At 38.8% G+C, this 27,658-nt stretch overlaps 2 protein-coding genes across 6 annotated transcripts in view; both read left to right on the forward strand.

Moving 5' to 3' along the window:
• The window catches only part of VWA3A (von Willebrand factor A domain containing 3A), a 39,171-nt gene extending 35,200 nt beyond the window's left edge, over positions 1-3,971 (forward strand). For all 5 annotated transcript variants that reach the window (XM_054212941.1, XM_054212943.1, XM_054212945.1 and 2 more), the window contains 2 exons: positions 1,545-1,608; positions 2,843-3,971. In XM_054212941.1, coding sequence (XP_054068916.1) covers positions 1,545-1,596 — 52 coding nt within the window. In that variant the 3' untranslated portion in view covers positions 1,597-1,608; positions 2,843-3,971. The remainder of the gene's footprint in view (positions 1-1,544; positions 1,609-2,842) is intronic.
• Positions 3,972-12,199: 8,228 nt separating this feature from the next.
• On the forward strand, positions 12,200-25,718 carry SDR42E2 (short chain dehydrogenase/reductase family 42E, member 2). The gene is made up of 11 exons (XM_054212572.1): positions 12,200-12,430; positions 14,987-15,082; positions 15,874-15,934; positions 17,818-17,936; positions 19,466-19,541; positions 20,751-20,833; positions 21,360-21,497; positions 22,968-23,033; positions 23,829-23,892; positions 24,253-24,326; positions 25,509-25,718. The coding sequence occupies exons 1-11, from the start codon at positions 12,200-12,202 to the stop codon at positions 25,710-25,712; spliced, it is 1,212 nt and encodes a 403-aa protein (XP_054068547.1). The 3' UTR covers positions 25,713-25,718.
• Positions 25,719-27,658: the final 1,940 nt, after the last annotated feature.

Here is a 27,658-nt window from a genome sequence, read left to right on the forward strand (position 1 = left end):
TATCAAGAATCTTTCAATAATTGCTTTTTTATTTCATGAAAGGAAGACAAGAATATCTGACTTCCAGTGTCTGCTGTTTAAAAAAGAATTGCTGTTTCTTTCCTTGTACTGTCAATTTTAATGTTTTTTGGGGGGGCTTGGAAAATGACATGCAAGGAAGCTGTCTGCTTCAGAGGGATTTAGTTTTAAGGTCTTACACAATTAGCTACCATCACAGCAAAGGATCTGAGCAGATTCTAACAACGTGTTAAACTTCAGGGCTGTTGTTTTCTCTCAGTTATTGTCCCTCCATTTCTTATGACAAAGAGAAGTTACAGTAAGTTGTTCCTCTCCTTGCTGAGTTCTGTCATCTGCCAAACCAATGTATTCCGCTTCATATATATTATTAGAAGAGAAAATTGACTCTTGTTAATGTGACACAATGTTCTTTTTAGTACCTCTTCCTTTAGTATGACTTCTTACTCAGAAATGCAAATTGTATTTTCCAAAATCTGTACGGGCTGCTTCTATTCTGCCTCATCCTGACTTCTCTAACTGCATCATGATCCCTTCTCTATCTGCTAGAATGATGTTTTCTGCATGGAATAATGTGAGCTCTTTCTTTTGTTCTCAAACAGTCCCATTTCAACCCATTTACTTTCCATGTTACCATCAATCTCCCTTTCTTTTTGCCTCTAAAGACTTGTAAAGTTTCTACTAACCTTTTTCTGGGAAGGCTAGTAGCCTAAGCCTTCCTCTTCACTCTTACATTTCCTGATTTTATTGAAGGATCTGACAAAATCATCTCCTCTCAATCTCAGTCTTTTTCTGCTTTCCTAAGTAATTTGACTCTTAATCTTTTTCCTTTCCCTATTAAGTCTTGGGCCCACCAGAATTTGTCCTGTGTCTTCCCCTCTTTCCTTCTTTACTGTAATTTTCACCTTCCTTTTCTCTCCATAGAACAAGAATGTTCTGCCAAGTCTTCAGGTTTGTCTCCCTTGCTTTTCTCTTCCTTATCTTCTCTTCAGCATCCTCCCTCAACATGAAGTTTCTTTTGCCCTTTTGTATTGACAGTCATATAACAGATAACAGTACAATGTATCCCAGATACATTGGGACAGACGGAGGTATCCCAGCAGACTCCAAACGAGTTAAGTCAGTTCCGGAAAGCAGCTCAGCCCTGATCTGTATCTCAGCAGACTGAATTGGCTTAAGTGGCACACCATTCCCTGCTGCTTCTGCTGTCATCCAGAGCTAGCTTTGATACCTGCCTAGAACTGGAGTGAAGGACAGTTAGATTGTATTGATCCTTGTGTTTCTTCATCGTTACACGTCATAACTGCCAATCCAGAACCAGAAAGTACCATTTCAATAGTTATAGCAGGCAAAAGTACTTGCAAAGAGCTTTAAAATGCATTATACCTCCTCAATGAAAAGACTTTGTGTCACACAAGAACATGGCTAAACAAAGATACTTTGGTATAAAGTACATATAGTACAAAGTTACTATATGTCTCTGTGAAAAGCTGCTGTAATTCTTTGGGTTTTGTTTCTCTTCCAAACAGGTTATTACTTCAAAAATGGAATATAAACCAAAAGGACGATTCTGGCTTTTAAAAAAGTGCTCAGGTAAATAGTCACCACAAATAGATCAAAGTTTATATAGAGTTCATATATTTCAGTAGAAGCATAATATTCCATAAGCCTAATGTAAAATGTATTCATTTCCAGCAGTGACTTTTTCCGAAGTTGAAAACATTTGTAATGATTTTAGTTCTTAGCTGAGCTAGTCCACAGTATAATCTAATATACACAAAGAACAGTTCAGAGAGAACTATGTTTTGGGTGAAAGGAGCAAGGCAGATGTGTATTTGTAGTTATTAATGTTTTAGCTCTTTCTAAGAGCAAAGAGCTAAGCACATTAGAGGGTTAGGATCAGATGTAACAATCGCTACCTGGGCTGAATGATTTATCTGTTAAACGAACAGAACACGGCTGACTGAAAAAAGACACTACTAATAGTAAAGACAGCCTCAGCAAACACTGGGCTATTGTGACAAGGTTGTGGGAGAGGCAACTAAACAAACGAAACCCCTCACAGAGCCAGCCTGCTGCTTTTAAATTGGCAAAGTACAAATTACAGGAAAAGAGAAAATGCTGGGTAGAAGTACTTTCTCAGGTTTAAACAAGACAGAAGCATTTATCACAGCTGTTTGAGGTGAAAAAGTGGACATGCAGACAACTACAGAGGGTTGTCCTGGAGAATTTAGGCCTGCCGAGATATTCATCAAGGAATTGGGTAAGGCGGATGCATATCGAGACTGTTTTTTAAACCCTTGTTTCTATAGCTGTAGTTTGTAGTTTGGTTTACAAACATTAATTCAAAGAGAAGGGAAAGAAAAAAAAAAAAAAGCCAGTCAGACCTGCTGGTTAAGAATGCTTACTTCATTGAGAATGGAACCTGGAGCCTGGTCAAGTGTGTGCAGAATTCAGCATATAAGGGCTGATCACTAAAGAGAAATACTTGGAGGGGAAACAGGTACGTAACTGTCCTGTAGTAGCAAGAAAGTTGTTACAGGCATGTACAGGCAGAGGCTAGCGTTCTACAACCATCTCTGTCTTTCAGCCTTCCAAGATAAGCAGTCTTGCTTGTAAAGTGTGTAAGAAGACATTCCTGTTAATTTACTTCAGAAAGTATGTAGCATTGTAGCATGGTTAAACATGTAAGTAAGGAAAATTGAAAGTTAATCAAGTTAATTTATATTGGTTTTCCATTACCATTTTGTCAAGGGTGATGGTGAGCCTATGCAGTTTATATTTTTTCAATTGTGTTTAAAAAACTATTCATGTGCTTGACTTGTAGGATCAAATTATAGATGAAGAAAAGATGCTGAAGAGGTTTGGAGTGGTACAACTAGCCTGCTTCTTTTCAGAGTGTGCTTAAAGCTTCTAGCTTCAAGCGGAAAGAGGGAACATGTATTCTTTGTTGTCGCTGAACTTCTGGCAAGAGGAGTTACAAATGATAAGTGCTGCTGACTTATTCCATTTGCAGACTTTGCAGGACTCAAAGTAAATCAAGCCCTGAACTCTCTGAAGTTTAAATATAAGTAGAGGATATTTCTTAATATAGCTAATACAAATTTTAAAAGTGTAATGTATTTCTAGTGTAATTAGGAGTTATACAGGATCACAATTTTTGCTTCTTTTCTATTCTACTGCATCATACTAATAATTGCTTCAATCGGTTGGTGGTAGGTCCAAGATGTCTTTTTTTGGCAGTGGTCTGAGACTTCTTTGCTGGTGCTTATTATCCCTAGCAGATGGGACAGATGGCTGTGTTACTACAAAGAGAATTCTGTATGCCAGTTTTGCATAGGCGGCCAAGAAATAACCTTAGTGCAGAAAACAAAGCTTGGAATGAATGTGTTTGCCAAAAGAATTTGCTAATAATTATTTTGCCTCTTTGCTTTCTATGTTGGCAGTAGCGAAGGATATAGACTTGATGATTCAGAAATCGTCAGACATGTAAACAAGTAATATCTTATTGCTGATAAAGCCTGGTTATGTTCTGCGTGACCAGACACTGCCAGTCTTCTAAGGAATTCCATTAAGTTCTTATGTGTTTCCTGTCCTAGAGAGATTAAAAATATGTTTGCCAGTACCATATAAGAAAATCCAGTTTATTGCAGTTAGCTTAATGAGGCATATATTTTTCCAGTTGATTTATTAAAAACACTTCTTTTTTTTAATGAGGAACTCTGTAATGACAGCTCATGAGTATTTTGTAGGTGTTTACGGTTGTCTTTCAGAAGGTTAGGAATTAATCTCAGGTGATTAATGTATGTAATATTTAATGAAAATGGATTCAGACTTCAAAATTCAGACACTTGGCCTGAGTTTATTCAGGAGCCATTTTATCTCCTGAGTGCCAGCTGATGGGAATGACTGGATACACTGATATGGGAGATAGTATCTTTTCTGTCCTTCCGTCTGTTTTGTCTCCATAAAAAAATAAAAATTATTTCTATCATAAAAGTCTCTTTGGTGTTGTATGCTCTGCAGCAGCTGTCTCCTGCATTCTACCAGCCTGCTGTGAAATACTGCAGTTAAAATGGTGTTTTGTGCTATGCCTCACTTTCTGCGATTTTATTAGTATGTGTGTTGGTATGTGTAACTGCTGAGATGCTTTGATATGAAAATGTTAATTGTAAATGAATAGGATTAGTTACATTTTTATTTGGGATATATAAATATTAGATGATGATCACTCATAAGATGAGTGGATTTGTACTAATAGAAATGTTAGAACATTAAATCCAGGTGGAAAGGATGAGGTTTATGTATTGCCGGAAAGAGATTCTTATTTATTGCTTGGAGGATAAAAAAGTCACAATACTGTAGCATAGATTCTGATATTCTTATAAAAGTCCTTTAAAAGAACCTTAAAAGGAAATATATTTGTGCAGGTATATTAAATTATATTAGAGACTTTTTGTGAAATAAGATAGTAATGCGCAAGTCAGATTTTGCAAATGTGGGTAAGCATCAGAGTATTTCAGTGTGTTAGATTGCAATCTGTTACACCTCCCATTTACAGCCTTGGTTTTTCCCTGTATAGTATTTGGCATTCAGAGATTTTGCTCATTCAAAACTTCCGTTTACGCTGTGTCTCTATAGACTGATTGTCCATGGATCTATGTAACCCTAAATTCACAGCAACCTACACTAATACTCATCTCATCACTCAGTAGTTTGGTTTGGTTTAGACTGGTCACTTGTTTCCCTGGGCAGAGCATAGCAAGTTTCTCTGGTTCTCTTGAGCGTGCTCCCAGGCTTAAAGTAGGCGTTAGGAATTCAGGAGTCTTCTCTTTGCTGGTGGTGGTGGAGCTAAGGGTTTCTAAGTCTCCTGTTCAAGAAAAATGCAACTGAAAAGTAAGGAACAAATGTTGACGTTAGAATTTGTGTAACCACAGAAGCTATAGAATAGTCATGTGTTACAGTATTTAGCCATTGCATCCCATCCAACTTCACTACTTTTGTAAGTGTTTTCAGGCTGTGCAGCCTCTCTCGGTGCTCCCGAAGCCTTGTTGTCTTGCAGGCTGCTCTGCTCGGAGCAGCTCCTTCCTTTAGTTTCTGTCTCCTGCCTGTTACCTACCTGGAAACGCCCGTCCTACCTGCTCCCATCAATCCGAGGGCTACTTAGTCAGGAAGACGTTTTAAGGAGATGGTTCAGCTGTGGTGACCTGATCAATCAAGTGTTCTGTTAATGACGTTTCAATGTTGAACTGTCAGGTATATGTCATTTGCTTTCCTGGTTTATTGTTCCTGGAATGCAATTTACTGTATTCAAGACATAATAAAAGAGGAGTTTTATAATTGACAAAGATGCATATTTTTCTTCCAGCTTGTTTGTAAGCCATGTCATTGCTGTGACTCACTGAATATGTTGATTTGCATGCAATGAATTAAAGACAAGTGGCTAAACCAGTTGCTACCTCAAAGTACGTGTTCTGCCACCTATCAGAAGAGTGCTGGTTTTGCAGCAAGAGTGGGTAACTTCTATGCGGAACAGCTCATGTACTGCCATAATTCACAGTCGAATGGTATCTGACTGGCACCGTGCAAAACAGATCCTCCTCTTCCATCCACCCTAAGCCACCTCGCATGCCCTCATACCTCCTCCTCATACACAAAATTGTTTTGGGTATGAAAACAAACCATGTAGTAGTAGTGATAATCTGTACTTCTCTCTTCCAGTGCAATAACCATTAGAAAACCTTTGAATTAAAACGAAACCGATTAGGATTGGTCTTCAATAATGTTTTTAAAACCTACGTATATATAGCTCCTGTGGGGTTTTTTTGTTTTCTCTGTGAATCCTATATGTAAGAAGCCAAGTTGTCATCTTTGCTCCTTATATAGAAACATGCCTTTATTCAGTACAAGCTAATGCTTATTTTTATTTATGACGCATTTTTATTCTTTGCCTTCAGATATTGCATGAACTGTCTCCCTTTCTAACAAGACCTAAGAGCTGATAAAGGGCATGTTCACTGTTGCTATTACAAGTTGGTTTGTTTCTTCCTGGAATTACACCCTGATTTGGCAATGCAGTCTCACTGTTATCATTTCATTTGACCTGTAAATCAGTGTAGCAGGCAAAGCAACCATGAATACAAAGTAAATGAGAAAACATAACTTGAAAAGCATTTTATATGACACATTCCGAGGCTGTGCTTTGAAGTATTTGTGTGCTTTATTCCTTCCATGAGGAAATGGTGAAATACGTAGAATCGTAACGCACATAAACAAAGTCACAAGAAAAAGGAAGGAATAGAGTGAGTATATTTATGTATGTTAATGAAGAACTGTGGGATTTAAGAAGAATCTGGTTTCTTAAACTTTGCAGCTAGCCGTCTGAAGAGTATAGTAGCAAACCTTGAAGCTTCAGACTTTTTTTAGCAGGAAAAACACGCAGGAAAAACAGAAATGTATAGTTGCATTGCTATACAGAAAAAATGTCTTTACAAAAGATAAGCTATTGAAATGCATAGTGATGAATGCTTACTATCTTTGCCTAACAAAAATCAGCGGGACCTTACTACCCAAATGATCTTAACTTAGTCGTAGCATACAGTTATTCTTTTGCTGTATTAGGCATCAAAAATATGCCTTTTGTCTAATAACAGGAACGAGGATCTGCATCTTCTTTTCCCTTCTGGCATGGACTTACAGCGGGACATGGGTAAGTTGCTTTGGCTCTGTATCTTACTTTTCTAACTTGGCAAGGAATGTGAAGAACGTTATAGTATCATAAAATATTTAATATTGCATTTGAATGATGCATACTTTGGGTATTAAATTACATCTGTTGTTGCATTAATATTGTGTTGGGAAACTTTTTAAGGACAACTTCATTCCTTTGAAATGTTTGATATGTTTAGCATTTGATTACATGAAAAAGAAATATTCCTAAGTTTCCTTTCCCAAATTCAGATCCCATGATTTCTCTTTTTGAAGCAAAAAATTCTAAGCACAGAAAGGTATGATGTTTAGAGGAGAGTTCCATTGTTTTCCTCTTTTCCATAACAATGCGAGACCTGATGGAAATGCTTTTTAACACTTTCTGCCGTCTCTCACTCAAAACGTGAATACCTCACCATTGTCACTTCACTTCTCTCAGCTCTCTGTTGTTTTAGACTCAGTCCTTGTTATGAGGATGATTGGTTTTGTAGTTACAAAGAGCTAAGTACCCTTGGTCAAAAGGTACTTACACCCTACAACAGACCTGTCCAGACTTCTTTGGGGCTGCAGAGAGGATTGGTGATTTGGTGCGCTGTCTAAACGTGTCTCGCCACTCTGAGTTCATGTGATTGTGTCAGTACATATGACTGGGCATCTGGAGGTGAACAAGTGCACAAGGAGGTGTTCAAACACATGACGAGCTCGGACAACTCTACTCATTTGGGGCTTAGATATAGAATTTTTAATATGTCAAATGAAGAGCGGATATTTTTATTTCAGCAAAACCCTATCCTTGAGATAGCTTTAAGAGAGAGCTTTGTCTCTTAAGCTTTTCTGCTATTCTTCTGCCCTTGGGCACTGCAGAACACCCCATCCTGCCTATGACTCATGGCAAACATCCGGCTGTCATTTTAACTGAGACAGCTGTCTAGCTCTTCATGCTTTGGTCACGTCTCTGTTAAAGGCTCCTTTCTGCATAGTGTCTTCCACACAATTAAAAACCCTCATTTGGCTTCCTATTACCTCCCAGCTGGAACATTGCTCCTGTTCTGCGGCCTGAAAATGCAGACCTATGAAGTTAATGGGACCTGCTGAATGAAAGGGGCAAAGCCACATCTGTTTCCTGGGCCATGACCTAATACCTCTCTGTGGTCCAGTACCCAGCTCCGGCGCCCACAGAGCTAGATGAGGACAAGAGTATCCCTTTGTATACTGGAGACATATAGTGTCTTGTCTGTCTTATGCCCTGAGTTCTACTCACTCAATTCAGATTTATCAGTGGATCTATCAGTATGTGATGTGACATCAGCTTGTGTAAGCTTACTAGATTCCTCTATGAAACAGTGCGATTACATTTCAACATTGCTTTACAGTCTGGATGTGAGTAACATTTTGATAAGCCAACATAACATTTCAGAAATGTGGACCTTCTCCATGTAAATAAAGAGGCAAACTCTCCGACACCTTGCTGTTGTGTTTTTATGCAGTCATCTCCTAGAAGTACTGGAAGTTTTGTTTATTTCTGTGTGCCTACATGAACTGTGAGTGGTTACAGGAGAAAAAGTAGAAAAGGGTGGTGTAGAGTTGTGATTCAAGAAAAAAGCAAGCTTAACTCTTAATGCAGGAGCTTTGCTTACGGTAACTTTAGCTTCTTTTTCTTTCAAAAAGACTCAGCGGGATGCAGTGAATAAAACATGGCCACCCCTCTTCTTCATTAAAGATACGAGAATAAGCGTAACAAGAGAGGTACAAAATACCTGTTCTGAACACCCTTCTGAGGTGTCCCCTTCTGGCTAAGTTGGAACCCAAAGCCACGTTTAAATACTCTTTGTTGGTTTTCACTGGGCAACGTGGGGTTGATATGCTATGAATAAGCTGACCAGCTGCTTTGACTTGTGGAGGAGTTCTGTAGTAGACCAGGGATAGAATAGCCAGTTTCTTTCTTGAATTAAATGGTAAAAGCTATCAGTGCTGTGGGCAGCCCAAAACAGAGAATGTGGTATTCTTGGGGGTTTCACTCTGAGCTGGGTTTGCCACTCATCTGGAAATCTGAGAAGTGCCGATTAGCTTGACAGGTTCAAAGATTCTAGTTCTAATGCAGACCACAGGGACTTACATACGTATATGTTATGCTAAAATATATTTGCCTAGGTGTTAGTTTGAGTTCTTGTCAGCACATGAACATTAAATTACATTCAAATTGCAAAGCCGCCTATGAACTTGAGATATTTCTAACATGCCAACATTTAAAATTGTAGTCATTTATATTTAGATTTGGGAGTGTTTCTTCAGCATCTTAACTACTGCTCTGAGACCTAATTTTAGACACACCCATTTAAAAATGTTGGCTTTGATTTCTCGTTGTTTAGTTTGCAAAAGGATATGTGTTTTTAAAGTGCTTTAAAGTCTTAGGATCGGAGAACTTCTATAATTATTAATCATTTAATTAATTATTCATTTTGAACGCATTATTTAATAGTAGATCGCCTTCTCCTGTTCTGTTGTGTACCAGTTAGTTTGATGGTTGTACTTCATCCATCTTGGAAGCTGGAGAACAACTCGGCTGAGCCTCTTCGCAAATACATGAATTGATTGGGGGTGAAGATAGAAAAGTCAGGATGAAACTGCTAAGTACCACTGCCAAACAAGATTTTTGTTCCTTCTCTTTATAGAAATTTAGATTGAAAACTGTAGGTAGAAGGAGAAAGTGTTCCCATTCACTCTGCTGCTGGATGAGATGGATCCTACCAAAGTTTCACGCAACTGAGAGGGGTTCACTTTCAAACATTAGTGTTCAGAATTTCTTTCCTGTTTTTCTTTAGTAAAGACCCCTTTTCTCTGTACTTCTCAAAAACAGTGTGAGATGCCTTAGTAATCTGGCACCATTTATCTACAGAATGATGGTACCAATAGTATATTTGTGTTGTCTAGTGTCTTATCAATACTTTTAGCAGGTAACAGTAAGAGATACCATCCTATTTAGAAGGGTCTGTTGTGGAGAAAAGATTTCATTTTTTTCCTGAAAAGGAACGTAAATTATGTACAAATTAAGCCCTGCCCTTTTTTGGCTCCTAGCCCAGCCACCAGCTACAAAGGGGCAGGAACAGCAAAAGGGCCTGGGCACACGTGAACATCTGTTTGTCTGAGAGTACCGGATGCCCTTGTGTTACTAATTGGCCAGCAAAGAGAAGTCTCGCCATATTACTTGGACAGGAAGGACTGGGAGAACGCTGACATCCAGGATTCTACAAAGGGTACTTACTACTTCTTTAGCTATTTTAAAAAAAACTTAAATGTTTGACTCTAACTTTCTATGGGAAGTAATTTCTGCATTTCTAATATTTTGAATGACAGCAGGGGAGCTAAGAGCAACTCACACCGCATGCGCTGCATAAGATGTGACTATGCTCATCATGCAGAATACATAAATAAATCAGAATAGTTCCTACAAATTTAGAGAAACAAGGAAGTTACTGATACTGGAAATAAGTCTTTTCTTACAGGAAATTGTTTACATTCAAAATTTTATAATAGTTTTCTAATTCCATGAACGAGATTAATATATTAATGCTAATAGTGCTTTTTAAGAAAGAGATTTCTAATGAAATCTTCAAACTTTTTGATACAACCTCCAGCTTACTTAGAATATAAGGAGATATTAATGACAAGTATTCAAATATATGTCATTTTTCAAATATGTCTTTTTATGTCATACGTGACAAGCTTGACCTTAGTTCTCTTTACAGTGTATAAAAAGGTGCTTTTTCACAAAAGTCAAGGCAAAAGAATTTTACATGGCTTAAAACTACTGTGCAGGAGAATCTAGAGATGGGAATTTAAATCTGCTTGATTGAACAGGAGAGGCATGCTTGTTTTAGTTTTATTATATTAGTTCTAATTTAAATTTTATTTTGGAAATATGAATTATTTTTCATTTTTGAAATGTCAGGATATTTTTCAACATAAGGAGCTCGTATTTTCCACTGTGTTATGCCACTCAGTTAATTGAATTTAGTGAGCTGGTACTGGTGTTAAAACAGTGTAACGGCATGGAGAATCTGGTACTTACTTCCCTGTGTCTAAAATCTAAAAAACAGCACATAAAATAATAAAAATATCACAAAAAAAATTATAAAAAATTAACTAGGCAATAGCAAAAGTAGTCCGTAACTTTGTGTGCTGTGGGTTGCATTTTCTGCTGCTTTTCTAGTATTTCTTTCACCCTGGAAGCGATGCAGCTGCCAGTCACCAGTCATGCCCAGTTTCTGCATAATCTCTGCTCAACCCTGCTGTAGATGACTGAGAGCAAATGACGCTTAGCTGCCTGTGCCCAGCCGGTGGAAGATGATGCACTCCCGTGCGTGGGGATGTTGCTGTGAGCACCCACTCCAACTATGAGAAAACATTAATAATCTGTAGGAACTGGGTCTATTTTCCTGTATTAGACTGGCAGGCACCCGGTTTGGCTCCCACTTTACAGTGACTCGATTCAGATGTGTTTATTCTGGATTTCTGTTTGGGGCCATAAGAGCCTAGATCCTAACATGCAAACGCCATGCAAGGAGTGAGGACAATAGGGGCTGTCTATGTGGGAAAATTAACTGGACTAATTTCTTGGAGTATATTGTGATCTGGAATACCGGTCATTTTAATTGCAGAATATGAGAGAATTTCTAAAGAAAAGTGATTATTGTAGAATAAACTCATTTTTAATACAGAGCAAGGAGTACAGATGAGTATCTCCTGTAGAACTGCTTATCACAGAATGATATTCTAATTGGTTTTCCCAAGCAGATGAACCCACAGGGCAGGTGGCTTATCCTTTCTGTTCCTTGCCAGGTTAGCTGTATATGACTGCCCTTATGAGGACAATATGGACAAAAGTTAGTAAGTACTGGGCATAAATCTAAATGTATTTAGTGTGTAAACAGAAAAATTTCAAATGGTAGCAAATTTTTATCATTACTGAAGAACGGTGACCCAAATGTGAAATAAAGTTTTTAAAAGCAGAATCAATCCTTTCTTATATTCCTTATCTTTTTTTTTTTTTTCCTGACTAGTAGGCTAACATCTATTTGGCATTAATATATCAGAAGTTAGTGAGTTTTCAGGGATAAAATGTTTGATATACCAAGCATTCAAAAATGTAATCATACCTGTTAAGGTTAGGTAATCATAACGTCTCTAAAATCCTGTAATTTCTCATCATTTCTATATAATATGAAACTCGTCGGTATGAGGAAAAGACAAAATCTTGGAATATAGAAGTATTCAGACTTATTCCTCATTGCGGGTAGAAACCCCATCACCAAAATGATGAATTTATACATTTTTAAACATGTTAAGATAATAAAAATATATACATAAAAATAGTATAGTCACAAAAGGAGCATTGTAACGTGAAATTTACTGAAATTACCTGGATCTCAGAGTATTATGCAGGAATTTTCAAGAGATCTTCTATCTTGCAGCCGTGATGCAAGAAGGATCTACAGAAGAGCTCCACAGCAGCCAACCGTGTGAGAGCAAACCAAATGCATGCGTTGGACCACTGGTTAACGGAAGCAGAAAGACAATGGTGACAGGAGGTGGAGGCTATCTGGGATACAATCTGGGATGTGCTCTTGTCAGGTCAGGAATTGCTGTTGTTCTGTTTGATGTGCGGAAGCCTCAATGGGAAATTCCAAATGGAGCAGACTTTTTCAAGGTAGGTTGAAATTACATGTTTAACAGCAGTGAAAGAAAGTTATGCACATTACCAAGACTTCTTAAGGAGTTTTGATAAGTGTTTACTGAAAAGCCTTTAAGGACAGTAAGAAGTCATTGTAAAAGGTCCTGAAACGCATGAGTAACTGATTAAGAGGTAGCAAACAGGAGTCCAAGTGGTCAGTTCTCTCAGTGTTACCCGTGAAGTTATGAAGAGTCCTGTGTTGGGAGGTGCCATTCAACACATTCATAGCTCACCTAGGTGAAGGAGTGAACAACGAAGTGACAAAGTTTACTGCTCAGGGAAATTACTTTGAGTAAAAAGGCGAGAGAAAGGGCAATAAAAGTGATCACAAATGTAGAATGACTGCCGTGCCATGAATGATTGAGGAAACGCAGGCTTTCCAGTCTGGAAAAGAAATTACTTGGGAGCAGGAGAGCTCTACGAAGTGTGAGCGGTATGGAGACAGTTAAGGACTGACTGTCCTTTCCAGTACAGGTAGGAAGGGCCATCAGGTGAAATGAGTCATCAGCTCAATACAAATAAAAAGTTATTTTTTCATGCAGTGGGTAAAAGGCACATATGAAGTCTTGACAAAAACTTACTTCCGCTGGAGATTACTAAGTAAGCTAGCTAAATTAGGCTCAAGAAATCTCTGAAAGAATATACTTGGAAACTGTAGAAGTATTCTGGAGGGAAGTGTCACATATGCTTTCCCTGTTCCTGTTCTTCCCAGGGCACCCATTTATGAGCACTGATTCCTTTCGATTCTTAACAATTCGAGAAAATTATTATGTCTGCAAAAGAGGTGGAATAAGAGAGACCTCAAATATTTAATGGCTCAGCCATCTGTGGAGGACAACATCCCCCCTGATGTGGGGACCACCAACTCCTCACAGCTGCTTCATCCACTCAGCTTTGGGTTCTGGCTACGCAGTGGGCACTAGCAGTTTGTATGTGCTCCTGTCCTCTTGCACAAGGTCCAGCTAGACATTGGGTACCATTCAGCTGATCTCATCCGAGAGCTCTTCGACACCACCAGTAACACTAGAAAGTTGATGGCAAAGCTGAACGTGATCACAGGATCCTTGTCCCAGGGGCTATTGAGGTGATGACAGATTTTCTCCTTCTAACTGCATCGCCGTGTGGGACAGACAGTAAGGGAGGCAAAGGGCGATGCGTGATACTGTTCTGCGTGGCTGCGAGCGGGCAGAATACCGAGCTAAGCAGACCTTTAGTCTGACTCAGGATGGTTGGTCTTTTGTTCGATTTCACAAACAGCTTTTACAGAATATGGGAGAGAGATAAAGTATTATTGAGAAACCAGTCAAAAACCATAGGCTTGATTTGATAATGGTGTAAATCCACATAATTTGATTTAAGTTGGTTGACTGGTGACAATTTGTGTCTTTTAAAGAAGACTCGAGATCTGACAAACTATCTTCTGAGAATAATTTTTTTTTATAATCCAATTTTAAAAGAATAAACATTACAAAGTATAGGTGAATTTCCTAGAAAATGGAACTAGGGAGTCCTAGTAAATAAAGTAATAAGTCACTTCAGAGATCTGAGCCTTGATCGGTGGTTTGGAGATTGCTAATGTTGTTTATACTGGATAGCTATTTTAGCATTTGATTGAAGGTAAGAAGAGTAAGTCAGACATATTTGTGAAATACTTTGGCAACCTCAGAAGAAAAAAATTGAGAGTTAAAGACTGATTAGATGACGTCTTAATATTGCATCCAGCCATTTCTTTTGTGATCATTCTATCAATTTCATTACAGGAAACGGAATAATCTCAAATATTTTGAAATATCATAATTATGAAAAGAAAGGTGGTTTATTTTTCTTGACATCTGTATGAAAGTGGAGTATTTTCATATAGTATTGCCCGGTATACAAAAACGCAACACAATATTCGAAGCACAGCGTAGCATTTGATACTAGATGTAGTGTCTGTGTATTTAATATAGTACAGTATGCAGTACTATATAGCACTTCATATAATGTGATTGTAATACACAAATGTATACTAATACAGTACTAAATGCATATCGTGTGTACTCTTTTGTTTTAATCTTGTACAAAACGGTAATTAAATTTATCATTCAATAAACCTTAGGTGGGCAAAGAGACATTTGTCCAGATTGCACAAGTTGGATCTCAGGGTGCTAACAGAAAAGGGGTTCTCTTATTTGGCTATTCCATGGCAAACAGCTGAGCCCTTCCTGCTGTGATTCTCCAGCCCTCGAGCATGTGCTGCTCCCATTCAAGTCAAACAAGTTTTGCCAGTCTGCAGGCTGAAGGACTAAGTGTGAAAATATGTATTATAATTGAAGCTAACAAGAGTCATATTTGTTTTGCAACAAAATACTAACAAAAATCTTAGTCATGGATTTTTCTCCATGTTTATGTTTTATTTAATGCTAGTTAAGTATTGTGAAAAATAGATCAGAATCACTTTAGATTTTCATTAAAAGCCATAGTTAATACTAATTCTGTAGAGAATTTAATGAGCTCTATTAGTCAAAAATCCATTCTTTTCTCATTTTACAGGGTGACGTGAGGGATTATGATGCAGTGTTCAAAGCATGTGAAGGAGTTGACTGTGTTTTTCATGTGGCTGCGTGTGGAATGTCAGGATTAGAACAAGCAAGTACAATTTTCCTAACACTTTCTTTCTTTATTCTTGTGAAAGCGAAAATTTGTCTGCATGTAGCAAAGAATGTGATTATATGGTATTTATGTCAGGCAGAAGTTAGTTATAAAGGTCAGGTCATCCATGCAGGCAACAAGGCAGGTATTCCTAAAATAATAAATGTCAAAGCATGAAACTAATGTACTACACAAAATACTCTAGAAAAATGAGATCATAGATTTAAGAGCTTGGATAAGAAGGCATATCCTTCTTCTCCAATCTGAAGAAGTGTGACAATATTGCTCTAGAATTAACGTTGATGCATTTTCTTCTTGTGAACGCACAGTCATGAGGATACAGACTAGCAACTCGATATATAGTTATGCTAAATAACAGTGATATTCACGGAGGGTGTTATAAAAAAAGTCATGAAACAACTAATTTATTTCTAAGAACAGGACAGATTGCCACTGGAACAAGAATTTGTGAAACCTTTCAGGGAGCATAACCCCTGCTTGTAAAGCCTGTTTCTGTATCGTGGATTATCTGGGGTGCGACAGAAAAATTAAGCTTTATAATTTCCTTCCAGATGCATTTTATCTTTCATTTTTCAACTTTATTTATTTATACACTGAACAAGACAATAAAAATGAGAACCGCTAGGAATCACTGTATGTCAGAAGGACAGAGAACTAACACCTACATCACAAAAAGGCCACAGCTGTTCTAGATCTGGCGATTGTAAGAATTGTATCGTGAATGTGACATTCGATTAATTAGATATTGCGCAAACTCTTATTTCTAGCTTCAAAAGAAAGACCAGATTGAATCCATCAATGTCGGAGGCACAAAAATAATAATTGATGGTATGTACCTTGATGTTCCTTCTTTGCATCTGATCCAAACCATGAATTAAAAAAACTTCTAATTGGATGTTTTCTGTGTTGATTTGGCAGTAAAATGAGGCTCTTCTCTCCCTCCTTTCAGAGTAGGATGTAAAGCTAGGTGTGCAGGTCCCATTAAAACCGGTAGGAGATTTGCCACTGGTTTGAGAATTGGGCGTAGGTTTTCGACCTGGATTTTGTTCCTTGGCAGACCAACTTAAACCCTCCTCCATGTACTGGTTATTTTTTCTCTTTATTCTGTGTAATGGAGAAGTGTTATCCTCTTTCCTTGTAGAAATAACATGAGAGATATTGTACTGTTCGTTGTGTTGTAAACATTTGGTAACAGGAGCCATAAATGTGGTAAGTATATTTAGCTATTATTTTATCACCTTAATATAGAAAATCCTCTATCCTTTCAGATAGATCATCTATCTAAATGGGATCTCTTTTTATTATATACTGATTTTTGACTACTGTCTCTGGAAAATGTTAGTAGATTTCTCTCTGTGTATTCAATTCTAGAAAGAACATTTCAAAGTCTATTGGAAATACCAAAGCTAATTTCTCTTTGCTTTTCGCCAAAAAAAACAAGCAGCAAAAAAAAAATCAAAAAGCAAAATGTCAAAAGCAGTTTTAATTTAGGCCCATTTTCAGGCTGCCTGTGGATTACTGTAGATTATTACTGCAAAAAGCATGAATAATTATAGAGTGACATGGTAGGCAAGTAAAACTCTAAATGAGTTGGAGGGAAGAGGTTGCCACATATTCCCTTCTTCTTAGCCCAATCTCTGAACCCACATAAATACATCATGTCAAATTTCAGCAGGCTCCCAACAAAGCAAGAGTCTTGGGAGGGGCGTGAACCTGTTAATCTACATTTTATTAATAGATATTTTTATTGGGTTTTTTTTCCAAATACTTACAACATGGTAATTACATTCATTATTTTCAAAATGAGCCAATGAGCCAACTGGACTGACTGCACTGTAGATTCTAAAAATTCCTGACTTTGAATATTCACTTAAATTTTAGCAGCATTGTTAAATCAAAAGGGAAGTTAAGTTATTCAAGTTTGCCATGATAAATATGCAGCAGAATTTAGACATAACGTCTTAACACCTGACTGAAACCCGTAATTAAGACTTTGTTTTGTAAATAATACTAATTTCGTTTGTATTTAAGGTACTACTGATTATACACTAACGGCATGCATTTCTTGCTAACACATCATTTGTCACTTATGAACCGACTGAGACAAATACAGTTTTGTCACACCAGAGAGAGCTAGAACATTTTCTTAGGTGACTTGACTTACCTGCACAGGCATCCGTGAAACTGGGGTGCCAGAAGCAGTACTGCTTGTGCGCACTGCCGAAATAAGGGCCAAAATAACGCTCCATGGACAGGCTGCTCTCCACAGCACTACCCCCGCAGAAAGAAGCAGGGAGTTTTCAGTGCTATTTGATCCAAACAATTGTTCTTACTCATCTTCTTTTTATTCAATTTGTAAAATGAACATGTATTAAGAAATGCTTCTGAAGTAAAGGAGGAATTTTTTCCCCCCCGCCAAGATAATTCCTCTACCCAGCTGAAGACTGCGGTCCAGTGGTGATTTGGTAGTGGCAGGTACCTAATCATAAAATGTTTGGTGACCACGATGTGTAATATTTACATAGCAGGCATCTGGGATGAAAAATTCCAGCTGAATGAAAGATAATATTGTATTAAATAAGTTAAAGGTAAAATAGTACCTTTTTATATAGGCGTAATGTTTGTTTTCAAAAAGAGAAGCTGCCGGTTCGTGTGTAGTTTCTCACTCTTTATTTTTGTTTTAAAATAATTTATGTTGTATACCATTGTAGCCTGCAAACAAAGAAATATCCCTAGACTGATATATACCAGTACAGTGAATGTGGTGTTTGGAGGGAATCCTATTGAAGAAGGAGACGAAGAAACTGTGCCATATTTTCCACTGGAAAAGGTACTTTGTTCATGTGATACCATGGCATTTACTGTGCTCTAAAGGATAGATTATTGAAGGCTGTTCTGTTCTACTATAGATCACATCAAATTCCATGAAATTATTTTTCATTAATAAAAATTGACCCACGATCAGTGAAGAAATATTCAAATTATAGTGGCTTTAATCTGCTATAACTAGACAGATGTGAGATGATAACATATTTAAAGATTACTAACAAAAGTGGAATGTGACCTTCAACAAGAATATGTTAAGAGGAAGGGCTTTCAGGGGACCATCCACGATGTAAATACTGAATATTATGGCCCCTGTGAGCCTTTGCATTGAAGAGTATTGTTAAATACCAAATTCTACATCTTTATCACATGTCTTTTTGCGTCTTTGAAGTTCCTAAGCCTTGCTTTCTTGCTGCAGGCCAGGTGGTAGTTACAGTCACCTCAGGGCTGCTCTGAAATAGCATTTCCTTCTTTACCGTGACCATTTAGCAAATATTTTCTAGCCAAAATCTGAAGCTCGGTGCATTCTGGCCACTCTTCCCCTTTGTTCTTTCTGGCGCCCAGCACGCTGCCCGCAGTTAAAAGCCGTCATTTTAGAATGCGCATCCCGAGTCCAGCATTCCTAACTGGGTCTGACTGCGACTCTGTTGGTGCCTGCTGGGACACCGAGTTGGATGTGTCAGCTTGTGCACAGCCTGCGCGGCGCCCCAGACTTCTGAGAAAGCATTTCTGGAATTTGCCATTAGTGGCATGCGTCTGAGCCCCTAATCGTATGTTTTCTCTAATGGGGATCATGTAATAGCGAGCAGCAGAGGTAGGTGGGGCATGGGGGGAGGTGGAGCAGGTGGATTAAGCCACCTGAGAGTCGAAAAAACTTCCACGGTGGGTTTTTTATGTATATATTTCAATATAAAGTATGGCAACATAAAATTCGACAGATACATAAATAGCCTCATGTGGGTAACTGATCGCTAAATGAGCATGTACTAACTGCGTCCAGAATCCTGTTGTTTAAATACAGGTGGGTGCAATTTTTAAAGTTAATAGTAAAAGATACAGTTGGGAGATAATTATTTATAACTTCCCACATATCTCCAATAAGAAATGGAAACATTTTTAGGAAAGTCGGAATTTTTAATTTCATATTTAACTTACTGTTTTAAAAAATTTTTTCCAATTCAAAATGGATGTTTTTTCAAAATAAAATTATTATTTTATGACCCACCAGAACATTTGGCTTGATATTAATTATTTCAGTACATCCAGCACAGAAAGTGAGTTAAGTAAATACTAGTGGACTTAAATTCGCTCTGAAGCTAAACTTGTGCAACTAAAATGTAAGTCTGATAAGTTTCTTTGTCATAAACAAAGTATATTTTTGCTATGTCTTGATGTTATTTCTAGTTTGGTTTTACTCATTTGATGTCTACAAGCTGGCTAGATTAACCAGTTATCAGATATAAACAGGAAGTTTGCCTTTACAGATGCAATAATGTGATTAAAATGTTGATCATATTCTGCCTTTCTTTATAGCAATTTAATCATTATTCTAGAACAAAGGCAATTGCAGACCAAATGGTTCTTGCTGCTAATGGAACTTTACTCAAAGGTACATAAAAAACATTTGGGTTTTTCCTATCATTAGTAGTGCTAATGGTTATTCCATTCTCTGATTACTCCTTTATCAATAAATAGTATACTTTAAATTAATGTAAATAAGGATTTATTTTGTTTGTTTCCACTCCTCCCTTTGTGGATTATTAATTTTTTTATGTGTACAGCCAGACAGATATGAGATTATATGCAAACAATAGATGGGAGAATTCAGAACATTTAACTTTACTTCTTCAAATCATCTTAAAAGTTTACCAATTCTACAATAGATACAGTATTTGTGCTTTTATTCCCCATTCACCTCAAGATTCTCTGATAATACCAATCTCTAAGCACTGCCCAATAGGTCATTCTCGTAATCCTGAAAGTCTTGCAGGTGTCTGGCTAGAATAATTGCAGTTTCTTAAACAGATTGGCAATATCACAGTCGTGTTGACTTACAAAGTCACACATGCATGAATAGCTGTGGCTAAAAAGCTGTCTGTACACAGCAAGGCAGATATTTATCTTTGCTTTTACGTACATATTTTGCTATTTCTAGTGATTTCTCTGAACTGAAAAGCTGGCAAACAAATCAGGCGGGGATTTAATTTTAGCATCCTTGGTTAATTACTGAGCAAATGCCTACCACCTGTTACACTTGCTAACATAGAAGGTGTAGTTGTGCCTATTCTCAGGAGTCAGAGGAATCTGCTTACTGATTCACACATAGAGCTTAAAGTATTAATTTTGATTTAAAATTGGCTAACTCATTTGAAAGCCTCTGTTTAAGAGACCTCTTCTATTCCTTTGTGATGCCATTGAGCTGCAAGCAAGCAAGGTGTCTAAATACAGCAAATTGAATGATCTTCTTCTGGTATTGCATGTGTCTACCTCGATGGACAAATACGTACTTTATAAAGTTATATCTATAATAAATAGCAAAAGTCAATCCAGTAGGTGGCATACCTGTAGGAAAATTTTATTTATCCTGGCCCTATTCAAGCTCTTCTATGGTCAGAGGGATTCAGTTTTTCAGGCTGCTAAGACAGGGTGTTCCACTGCTATTGAATCAAATTTTATGCAGAAACGAAAACAAGTTAGTAGGAAGCTGAATCGCGTAGAATGGTCAGACTGATCCTTTACTTTCACAGCGTGAAACTCGGGTAATATATGCCAGCCATATCAAAGCTATCTGAAAATCACACTTTGTTCTCTCTCCAAGGAGGTGACAAGCTCCATACTTGTGTGCTTCGTCCGCCAGGCATCTATGGACCAGAAGAGCAGCGCCACCTGCCACGAGTAGCCGTATGTGTTATGTAGTCAGCTCTGGAGGACACTACAAGTAGTTGTAAGGGCATAACACAAGTAGAAGTATCATGATTACAGTTCTTAACAATTCCTCCGGGAAGACTGTTGGGAAAGCTTGGTGACAGGTCATATGATGCAAGATAACAGCGTGATATGAGCATTGCAGAAACGGCAAGGATCAAGCCGTGCTTTTAAGTGAAAAGAAAAAGCTGCAAGGCTGAAATGCCGTGGTAGAACTATGTTCGCATCCCTGATTGTTTAATGGAAATACTGCCTTTCAAATACGCACTTTAATTTCAGCCAAGCACTATAACGTCATCATGTTTTAACACTGCGTATCGGTGCAACAGTCCTTGATTTATAAAACCACCAACTAGTTGGCTTTTGTCTTGTGACACGTTTCTTGTGCTGTAATTGTACGCAAATAGAGCAAATTGTAAGTATTCAGGCTGAGTCAAAACGAATACATGATACTGGGTAATAAAGGAATAATGTAGTTGTTTCATCTTTTCTATTTCTACAGGTAAATATCCAGCGGAGACTATTTAACTTCAAATTTGGGAATCACAAAGTTCAGATGAACTGGGTTCACATAGGAAATCTGGTACAAGCTCACTTACTAGCTGCTGAGGCTCTCACCTCTGAGAAGGGTTATGTAGCTGTAAGTAAACACTATAAACATTGTGTCCCAGTAGCTTTAGCTTTCAAATAGGTTTAATTTTTGATGTTTTGAGATCAGAATTTCTCCAAAAGGCCATGTGCTAAATTCTCAGAAATGGTATGTAGCTCCACAAGCACATGGACAGTGCAAATGCAAATACATTCTGCTAATACTTCAATGATGATTTTTTCTGTTTTGAAAATACATAATTTCCTGTTTGATTTGAGGAAACAGTAATTTTAACCAGGTTAATGTATTCACCGTTATACATATCTATGTATTCTGTTACTCTTTTGAAAATAGGTTCTGATTCTAGATCATAGAATCACAGAATGGGCTGGGTTGGAAGGGACCTTAAAGACCATCTCGTTCCACCCCCTGCCCTGGGCAGGGACACCTCCCACCAGCCCAGGTTGCTCCAAGCCCCGTCCAACCTGGCCTTGAACCCCTCCAGGGACAGGGCAGCCACAGCTTCTCTGGGCAACCTGGGCCAGGGGCTCACCACCCCCACAGCAAAGAATTTCTTCTTAATATCTCACCTAAATCTCCCCTCTTGCAGTGTAAACCCGTTCCCCCTTGTCCCATGGCTCCCCTCCCTGCTCCAGAGTCCCTCCCCAGCTTTCCTGGAGCCCCTTCAGGAACTGGAAGGGGCTGGAAGATCTCCCCAGAGCCTTCTCTTCTCCAGGCTAAACCCCCCCAGCTCTCTTCAGCCTGTCCTCACAGCAGAGGGGCTCCAGCCCTCCCAGCAGCTCCGGGGCCTCCTCCGGCCCCACTCCAACACCTCCGTGTCCTTCTGCTGTTGGTGCCCCAGCGCTGGAGGCAGCACTGCAGGGGGGTCTCACAGAGCGGAGCAGAGGGGCAGAATCCCCCCCCTCGCCCTGCTGCCCACGCTGCTGGGGATGCAGCCCGGGCTGTGGGGGGTTCCTGGGCTGCCAGCGCATGTTGCCGGTGAATGTTGAGCTTCTCATGCACCAGCACCCCCAAGTCCTTCTCCTCAGGGCTGCTCTCCTTCTGTTCTCCGCCCAGCCTGGATTTGTGCTTGGGATTGCCGTGACCCAGGTGCAGGACCTTGCACTTGCCTTACTGAACTTCATGAGGTTCGCACGGGCCCACCTCTCCAGCCTCTCCAAGTCCCTCTGGATGGCATCCTGTCTCTCCAGCATGTTGGCTGCTCCACACAGCTGGGTGTCGTCGGCAAACTTGCTGAGGGTGCCCTTGATCCCACTGTCCATGTCGCCGGCAAAGGTGTTAAATAGTGCCGGTCCCAGTACTGACCTCTGAGGAAGGCCACTCATCACTGGTCACCACTTAGACATCGAGCTGTTGACCACAACTCATTGAGTGTGGCCATCCAGCCAATTCCTTATCCACCGAGTGGTCCACCGAGATGCGAAACATAAAATTTAATGCAACCACGCCATCCTACATATAGTGTTTTTCTAATTGTTTTTCTCTGCTTCTTTGTAACAGAGTGGTCAGGCGTATTACATACATGATGGTGAAAATGTGATATTTTCTGAATGGATTGTCCCTTTGGTATGGATTGCACACGCGTTTAGCTCTAATGCGCTGTATGGGCCCTGGTCATATCATTAACTAAAAGACCGTACTAACTAAATGAAATTCAGTGCACATTCATTACTGAATTATTTAACATTAAAGTCAGTCCTGTTGTCCCTGCGTTTCCCAAAGATCCACCGGCTTTAAGGGAGGTTTTGGATAGGCATAACTGCCTTATTGTTTTGAGAGAATCTAGATGAGAGGTACAGAACCTGCTACAGAGCAGTAGCATTTCTGTAAAGCAAGCTCACAGCGCACGAGAAGTTCTACTGTTAGCATCTGGCATAGCTTTTAAATTCTTAGTTCTGCCATCAACTGCAGCACAAAAGGGAAGGTCTTTTAGAACCATATCTTAAAGCTAAAAAGAGGCAACATTGTATTGTCATAAACATCAGGCTGGGATTTTAGAACATGCTAAATTTTTTGACCCTGCCATGCCAACACAGAAAAGACTTTCAGGAAAATGACTGCAGTAGAATGATGGGCCTGTGTCTGAATGTCGTTGAGCGTTCCAGTCTTGGTGACTTGCTCCTTGGAAATTGCATTGTTTCTCCTTTACCATCCAATTGCATTTGAAGGGTGGGAGGTGGACACTGAAGAACGAGTAGCGGGTTTCAGTTGCATTTCTTACTGCCAGTATTGGTAGGAGGATTAACTGGAAAAAAGTTTAGTTACCTGTTTTATCAATATTCATTTTTCTATTTTCATGCTTCATTGACACCCTCAATTTGATACAAATTCTGTTGCTATTTCCTTTTATACTCCTTCTAGTTTGAAAAATTAGGCTACAGGAAACCCTGGATACATATTCCTGTTCTCCTGGTTCACATAGCAGGTAAAAATTATATAATACATACTTAATTATTACGCTATTTATTTTTTTAAATTTGTTTTCTTATTCCTATAAAGCTACGTAATGATTTTATAAAATTCAGGGACACGAATTATAGGTGTTATATAACTGAACGTTAATTAATATAATAATCATTTATGCCATTTGGCATTAATTATGCCAGATAAACTTTAACGACTATTCATAAACTGAGTCTATCATGTACTTTCTAAATTAAACACTGTCTTCTACCACCTTAATTGCATCCTCGGATGTCAGTGGGAATCACAGGATGTGCAATGTCAGTATTATCTCAGTTTATCGTTATCCAGCTGTCTGATTAAGTAACTTTCTGTTTCACAGCCACTGTGATGGAATATCTGCACCTCATACTAAAGCCGTTTTTTAGCTTTACACCTTTCTTGACAAGGAATGAGGTAAATATATAAAAAGAGGGAGTGTTTACACATTTATGACCAAAATGCTCATGAATTATGTCATACACCGTTTGGAGGCATACAGGAGTGTCTGCAGTAGAGCTCTCTCCATAGGGGCGTAGTCCACTCAGGGCTTACACCCTCATTTTGTAGCCTGATTTTTCCATCCCTTATAAAATCATCAGAAGTTAAACCTTACTTGAAGATTAGATGATCCAGAGAAACATCCTTCAGGTGCAAGACAGAACAACTGACATGGAGCTGGCACAGAGGAGAAGAGGCACTGCATGGTCATTTCCAGCGAGCTGTCCTATGCTGTGGAACTGCTTGTTACAAGAGGGTGGTCCACGAGCACAGACCAAGAGTCTTGGAGCAAAGTGGTAGCAGCTATCAAAATACCAGGCTAGCCAGTAATTAGAAAGTCCACTAAAAATAATTCTAAATTGGAATGAAAAGTCAGTTTTCTGCAAAAAAATCCCACCTTCTGGACAAATTCATTTTGATCTAACTTACGGTTTTGTACAGTATTATGATTTATAATATAAGCCAAAATGCTGTAACTAATCTATCATCTAGTCTCTTACTGTATTGCAGCATGTAACATAATAGGACACCGAATGGACCTCATTAACTTCTGCTGTAGCTTTTCAGTTATTCCACAATTCATCTGTTTTTACACTTGCTTCAACGTTAGTTCTACATCTGAAGCAGGAATCAGAAATCAGTGAGACTGTGCAATGTAAGCATTTCCACAGGTACCATGCATTCAGAGCTGGAGGATATAACTCTCCAAAAGTGCATGTTTTCCACTCCTTAGGTATGCCTTTCTGCAAAATTGAGACACCACACCTCTCTCCTCCAGTACATTCATCCAGTCCCATTGCGCGTTCCTCTGTTGGGAAGAGATAGTTTGAGGGAAGTGTGCTGATCTCTTGCATGGGATTTCCTTCGTTCATTATCTCACGTTCACAAGGGAGGAATCAGTGTCATAAACTCCTCCTGCACCCAGTCCACCAAGCTTTGGCTCTGGACAGCATCTGACTCCAAAATTTATATATTTTTGCGTGTCTAGCTTTATTCATGTTTTTAATTCCATTGTAATATCATTGTTGACATATTTTCATTCAAGTTCTAGAAAATCAGATATTAAAGTCATTTTTGTAACTGTCCTTTGGATTTTAGGTGTGGAACGTTACTGTAACTCACACTTTCCGAATAGACAAGGCACGAAATCAACTTGGTTACAAACCAAAGAAATTCTCATTTGCTGATTCTGTGGATCATTATCTGAAAACAAGACCTACTTGCCGAGAAGATCACACGTTTCTTAAAATGGTGTTTGCTTTTGGCATTTTGTTAAGTTTGATCATTCTTTCTTTCTTCTAAAATCGAATAACGACCCACCTGTTCCAGAAAACCTAATTTTGTTTCTGAGTATTAATAATGTGGTCACAGTACATTCCTCAGTCTCTCTGGACTTTATTATTCTTATTGTTATGATGACATCTCTCCAAGCTCATTAAAAAAACAAAACAAAAAAAAACAACCCAAAAAACCTCACAAAAGTGAAAACGCAGGACGCATCAGGAAATCTTCCGAAAGGACAATGCGGTGTCACAAAATCAAAGGAGTTCACCGCTAATGGGTGCAAGAATAGTTTGAATGGATCATCATTAATGGATTGCTTCATGCTGAGAATGATTTTCTAAAAATGATAATTCAGGAGGATAAGAAATTGGAAGAAGAGGAGCCATTGTAGGACTGCAGTGCTATAACAAGTGCAGTAGCTCCCATGAAGAAAGGGCTGACTGAATTCCTCTGATGAAGCCGCTGCTACAGCTACTGTATGTTAGTATGAGGAATTATGAAGACCTGGGAAATAGTAAGGCAAAATATGAAAAGTAAATATGTATAAATAACGGGTGGTGAGAGGACTGGAAGTCATATTTATGTAAAATAGTTTTATTGTTCAAAAGTTTTGTAAAAATGCATTGTAATGTAATAAATAACATCATTTGTGTTTGTAAATCAAATAATATCCTTTCAATGCAATAATAAATAATACCTAAACCCAGTACTGGTTTTAAGGAGCCTGTGGGAAGGGGGAGGAAGGGCACATAAGACCTTATGTGTTGTTGCTGCTACCTTGCCTTGTAAGGGAAGTCAAGTTACCCTGTCAGTAATCTGGTACCAGGGCTGGCACGCTGCTCCTTCAGCAAATTGCCATTTCGGGGTGAGCCGGCAAGCCGAGTGCTAAGACCTCTCTCTTTTCCCATGTCTTAAGACGTATGTTAGTTGCTTCCTGCGTGGATCATGCTGCCTGAGCCACACGTGCTACATGTGCACATACCATGCGTAGCCCAGATGAATTTTCATAAGGTTACCTGTTGCAAGGATTTCCTCAGGCACCAACTTTGCTCCTGCCAGGAAGCAGCTGCTCCCTCTCCTGCACCCCACGTAGATCTGGAGAGTTGGACTTGCTAGGGTGGGTCGTGGAAGAGAGTGACAGAAAAGCTCTGCCATCTGATTATCTCGTCTCCACTCTGTATTTGTGTATTTGTATTTTGCCTTTGTGTTAGTATTTTACAGGACATTTTAAGACCAGTATGTTTATGGAGACTCGCTCATTGTATCTTTAAATTTACAGGATGCACAGCACAGCTTACGGCAATCCTACAAGAATAAAACTTTATACGTAAAGGATACGGTGACAGGAAAACGTGTGAGAAACCACAATTACCACGGCAGCTTATGTGAGCAAAGAATTGTTTCACTCTGATTATTTTTTTTTTCTTTAAACAAATAGTTCTACCTGCAGTGAAAGCAATAAGGCCTGGTCTCTTACAGATTTGCCTTTGGAGATTGTCCTCGTCCATACAAACTGAGCTCATGCTGTACGTCTTCCCTTAGCACTGCTCAGCCCTCTCTCCTATTCATGACTACCTGTTGTCAGGAAACGTAAAGAACCTCAGTATATGTGAGACCTCTTCCGAGTTTGATTACAACCAGTTACTTCACAGTTTAGCAATACAGAGGTGCAGCTGACTGACAGACAAGCGAGCACTGCGGGAGGTACTGCGTAAGCCTTGTTTCCCTAGAAATGCAGAATAGAGAACCACAAGTGTAAAGTTACTTCCCAGCGTGAGCGTTTTAACTCTATGCAAACATTTAATTTGCTTTTAAATTAGTTATTTATGAATCTTTCATATATTGCTTTTATTAGACTAATAGCTCAGGACCGCATCCTGGATTACACCAACACTTTTCAGAAGCAACAGCAGGCAGTGAGAAGTGCAGGCTGTGGCCTTTTTTGGGATGCTCCTCAGTAAGGA

Source organism: Rissa tridactyla, chromosome 8, assembly GCF_028500815.1.
Source record: "Rissa tridactyla isolate bRisTri1 chromosome 8, bRisTri1.patW.cur.20221130, whole genome shotgun sequence".
Lineage (NCBI taxonomy): Eukaryota > Metazoa > Chordata > Aves > Charadriiformes > Laridae > Rissa > Rissa tridactyla.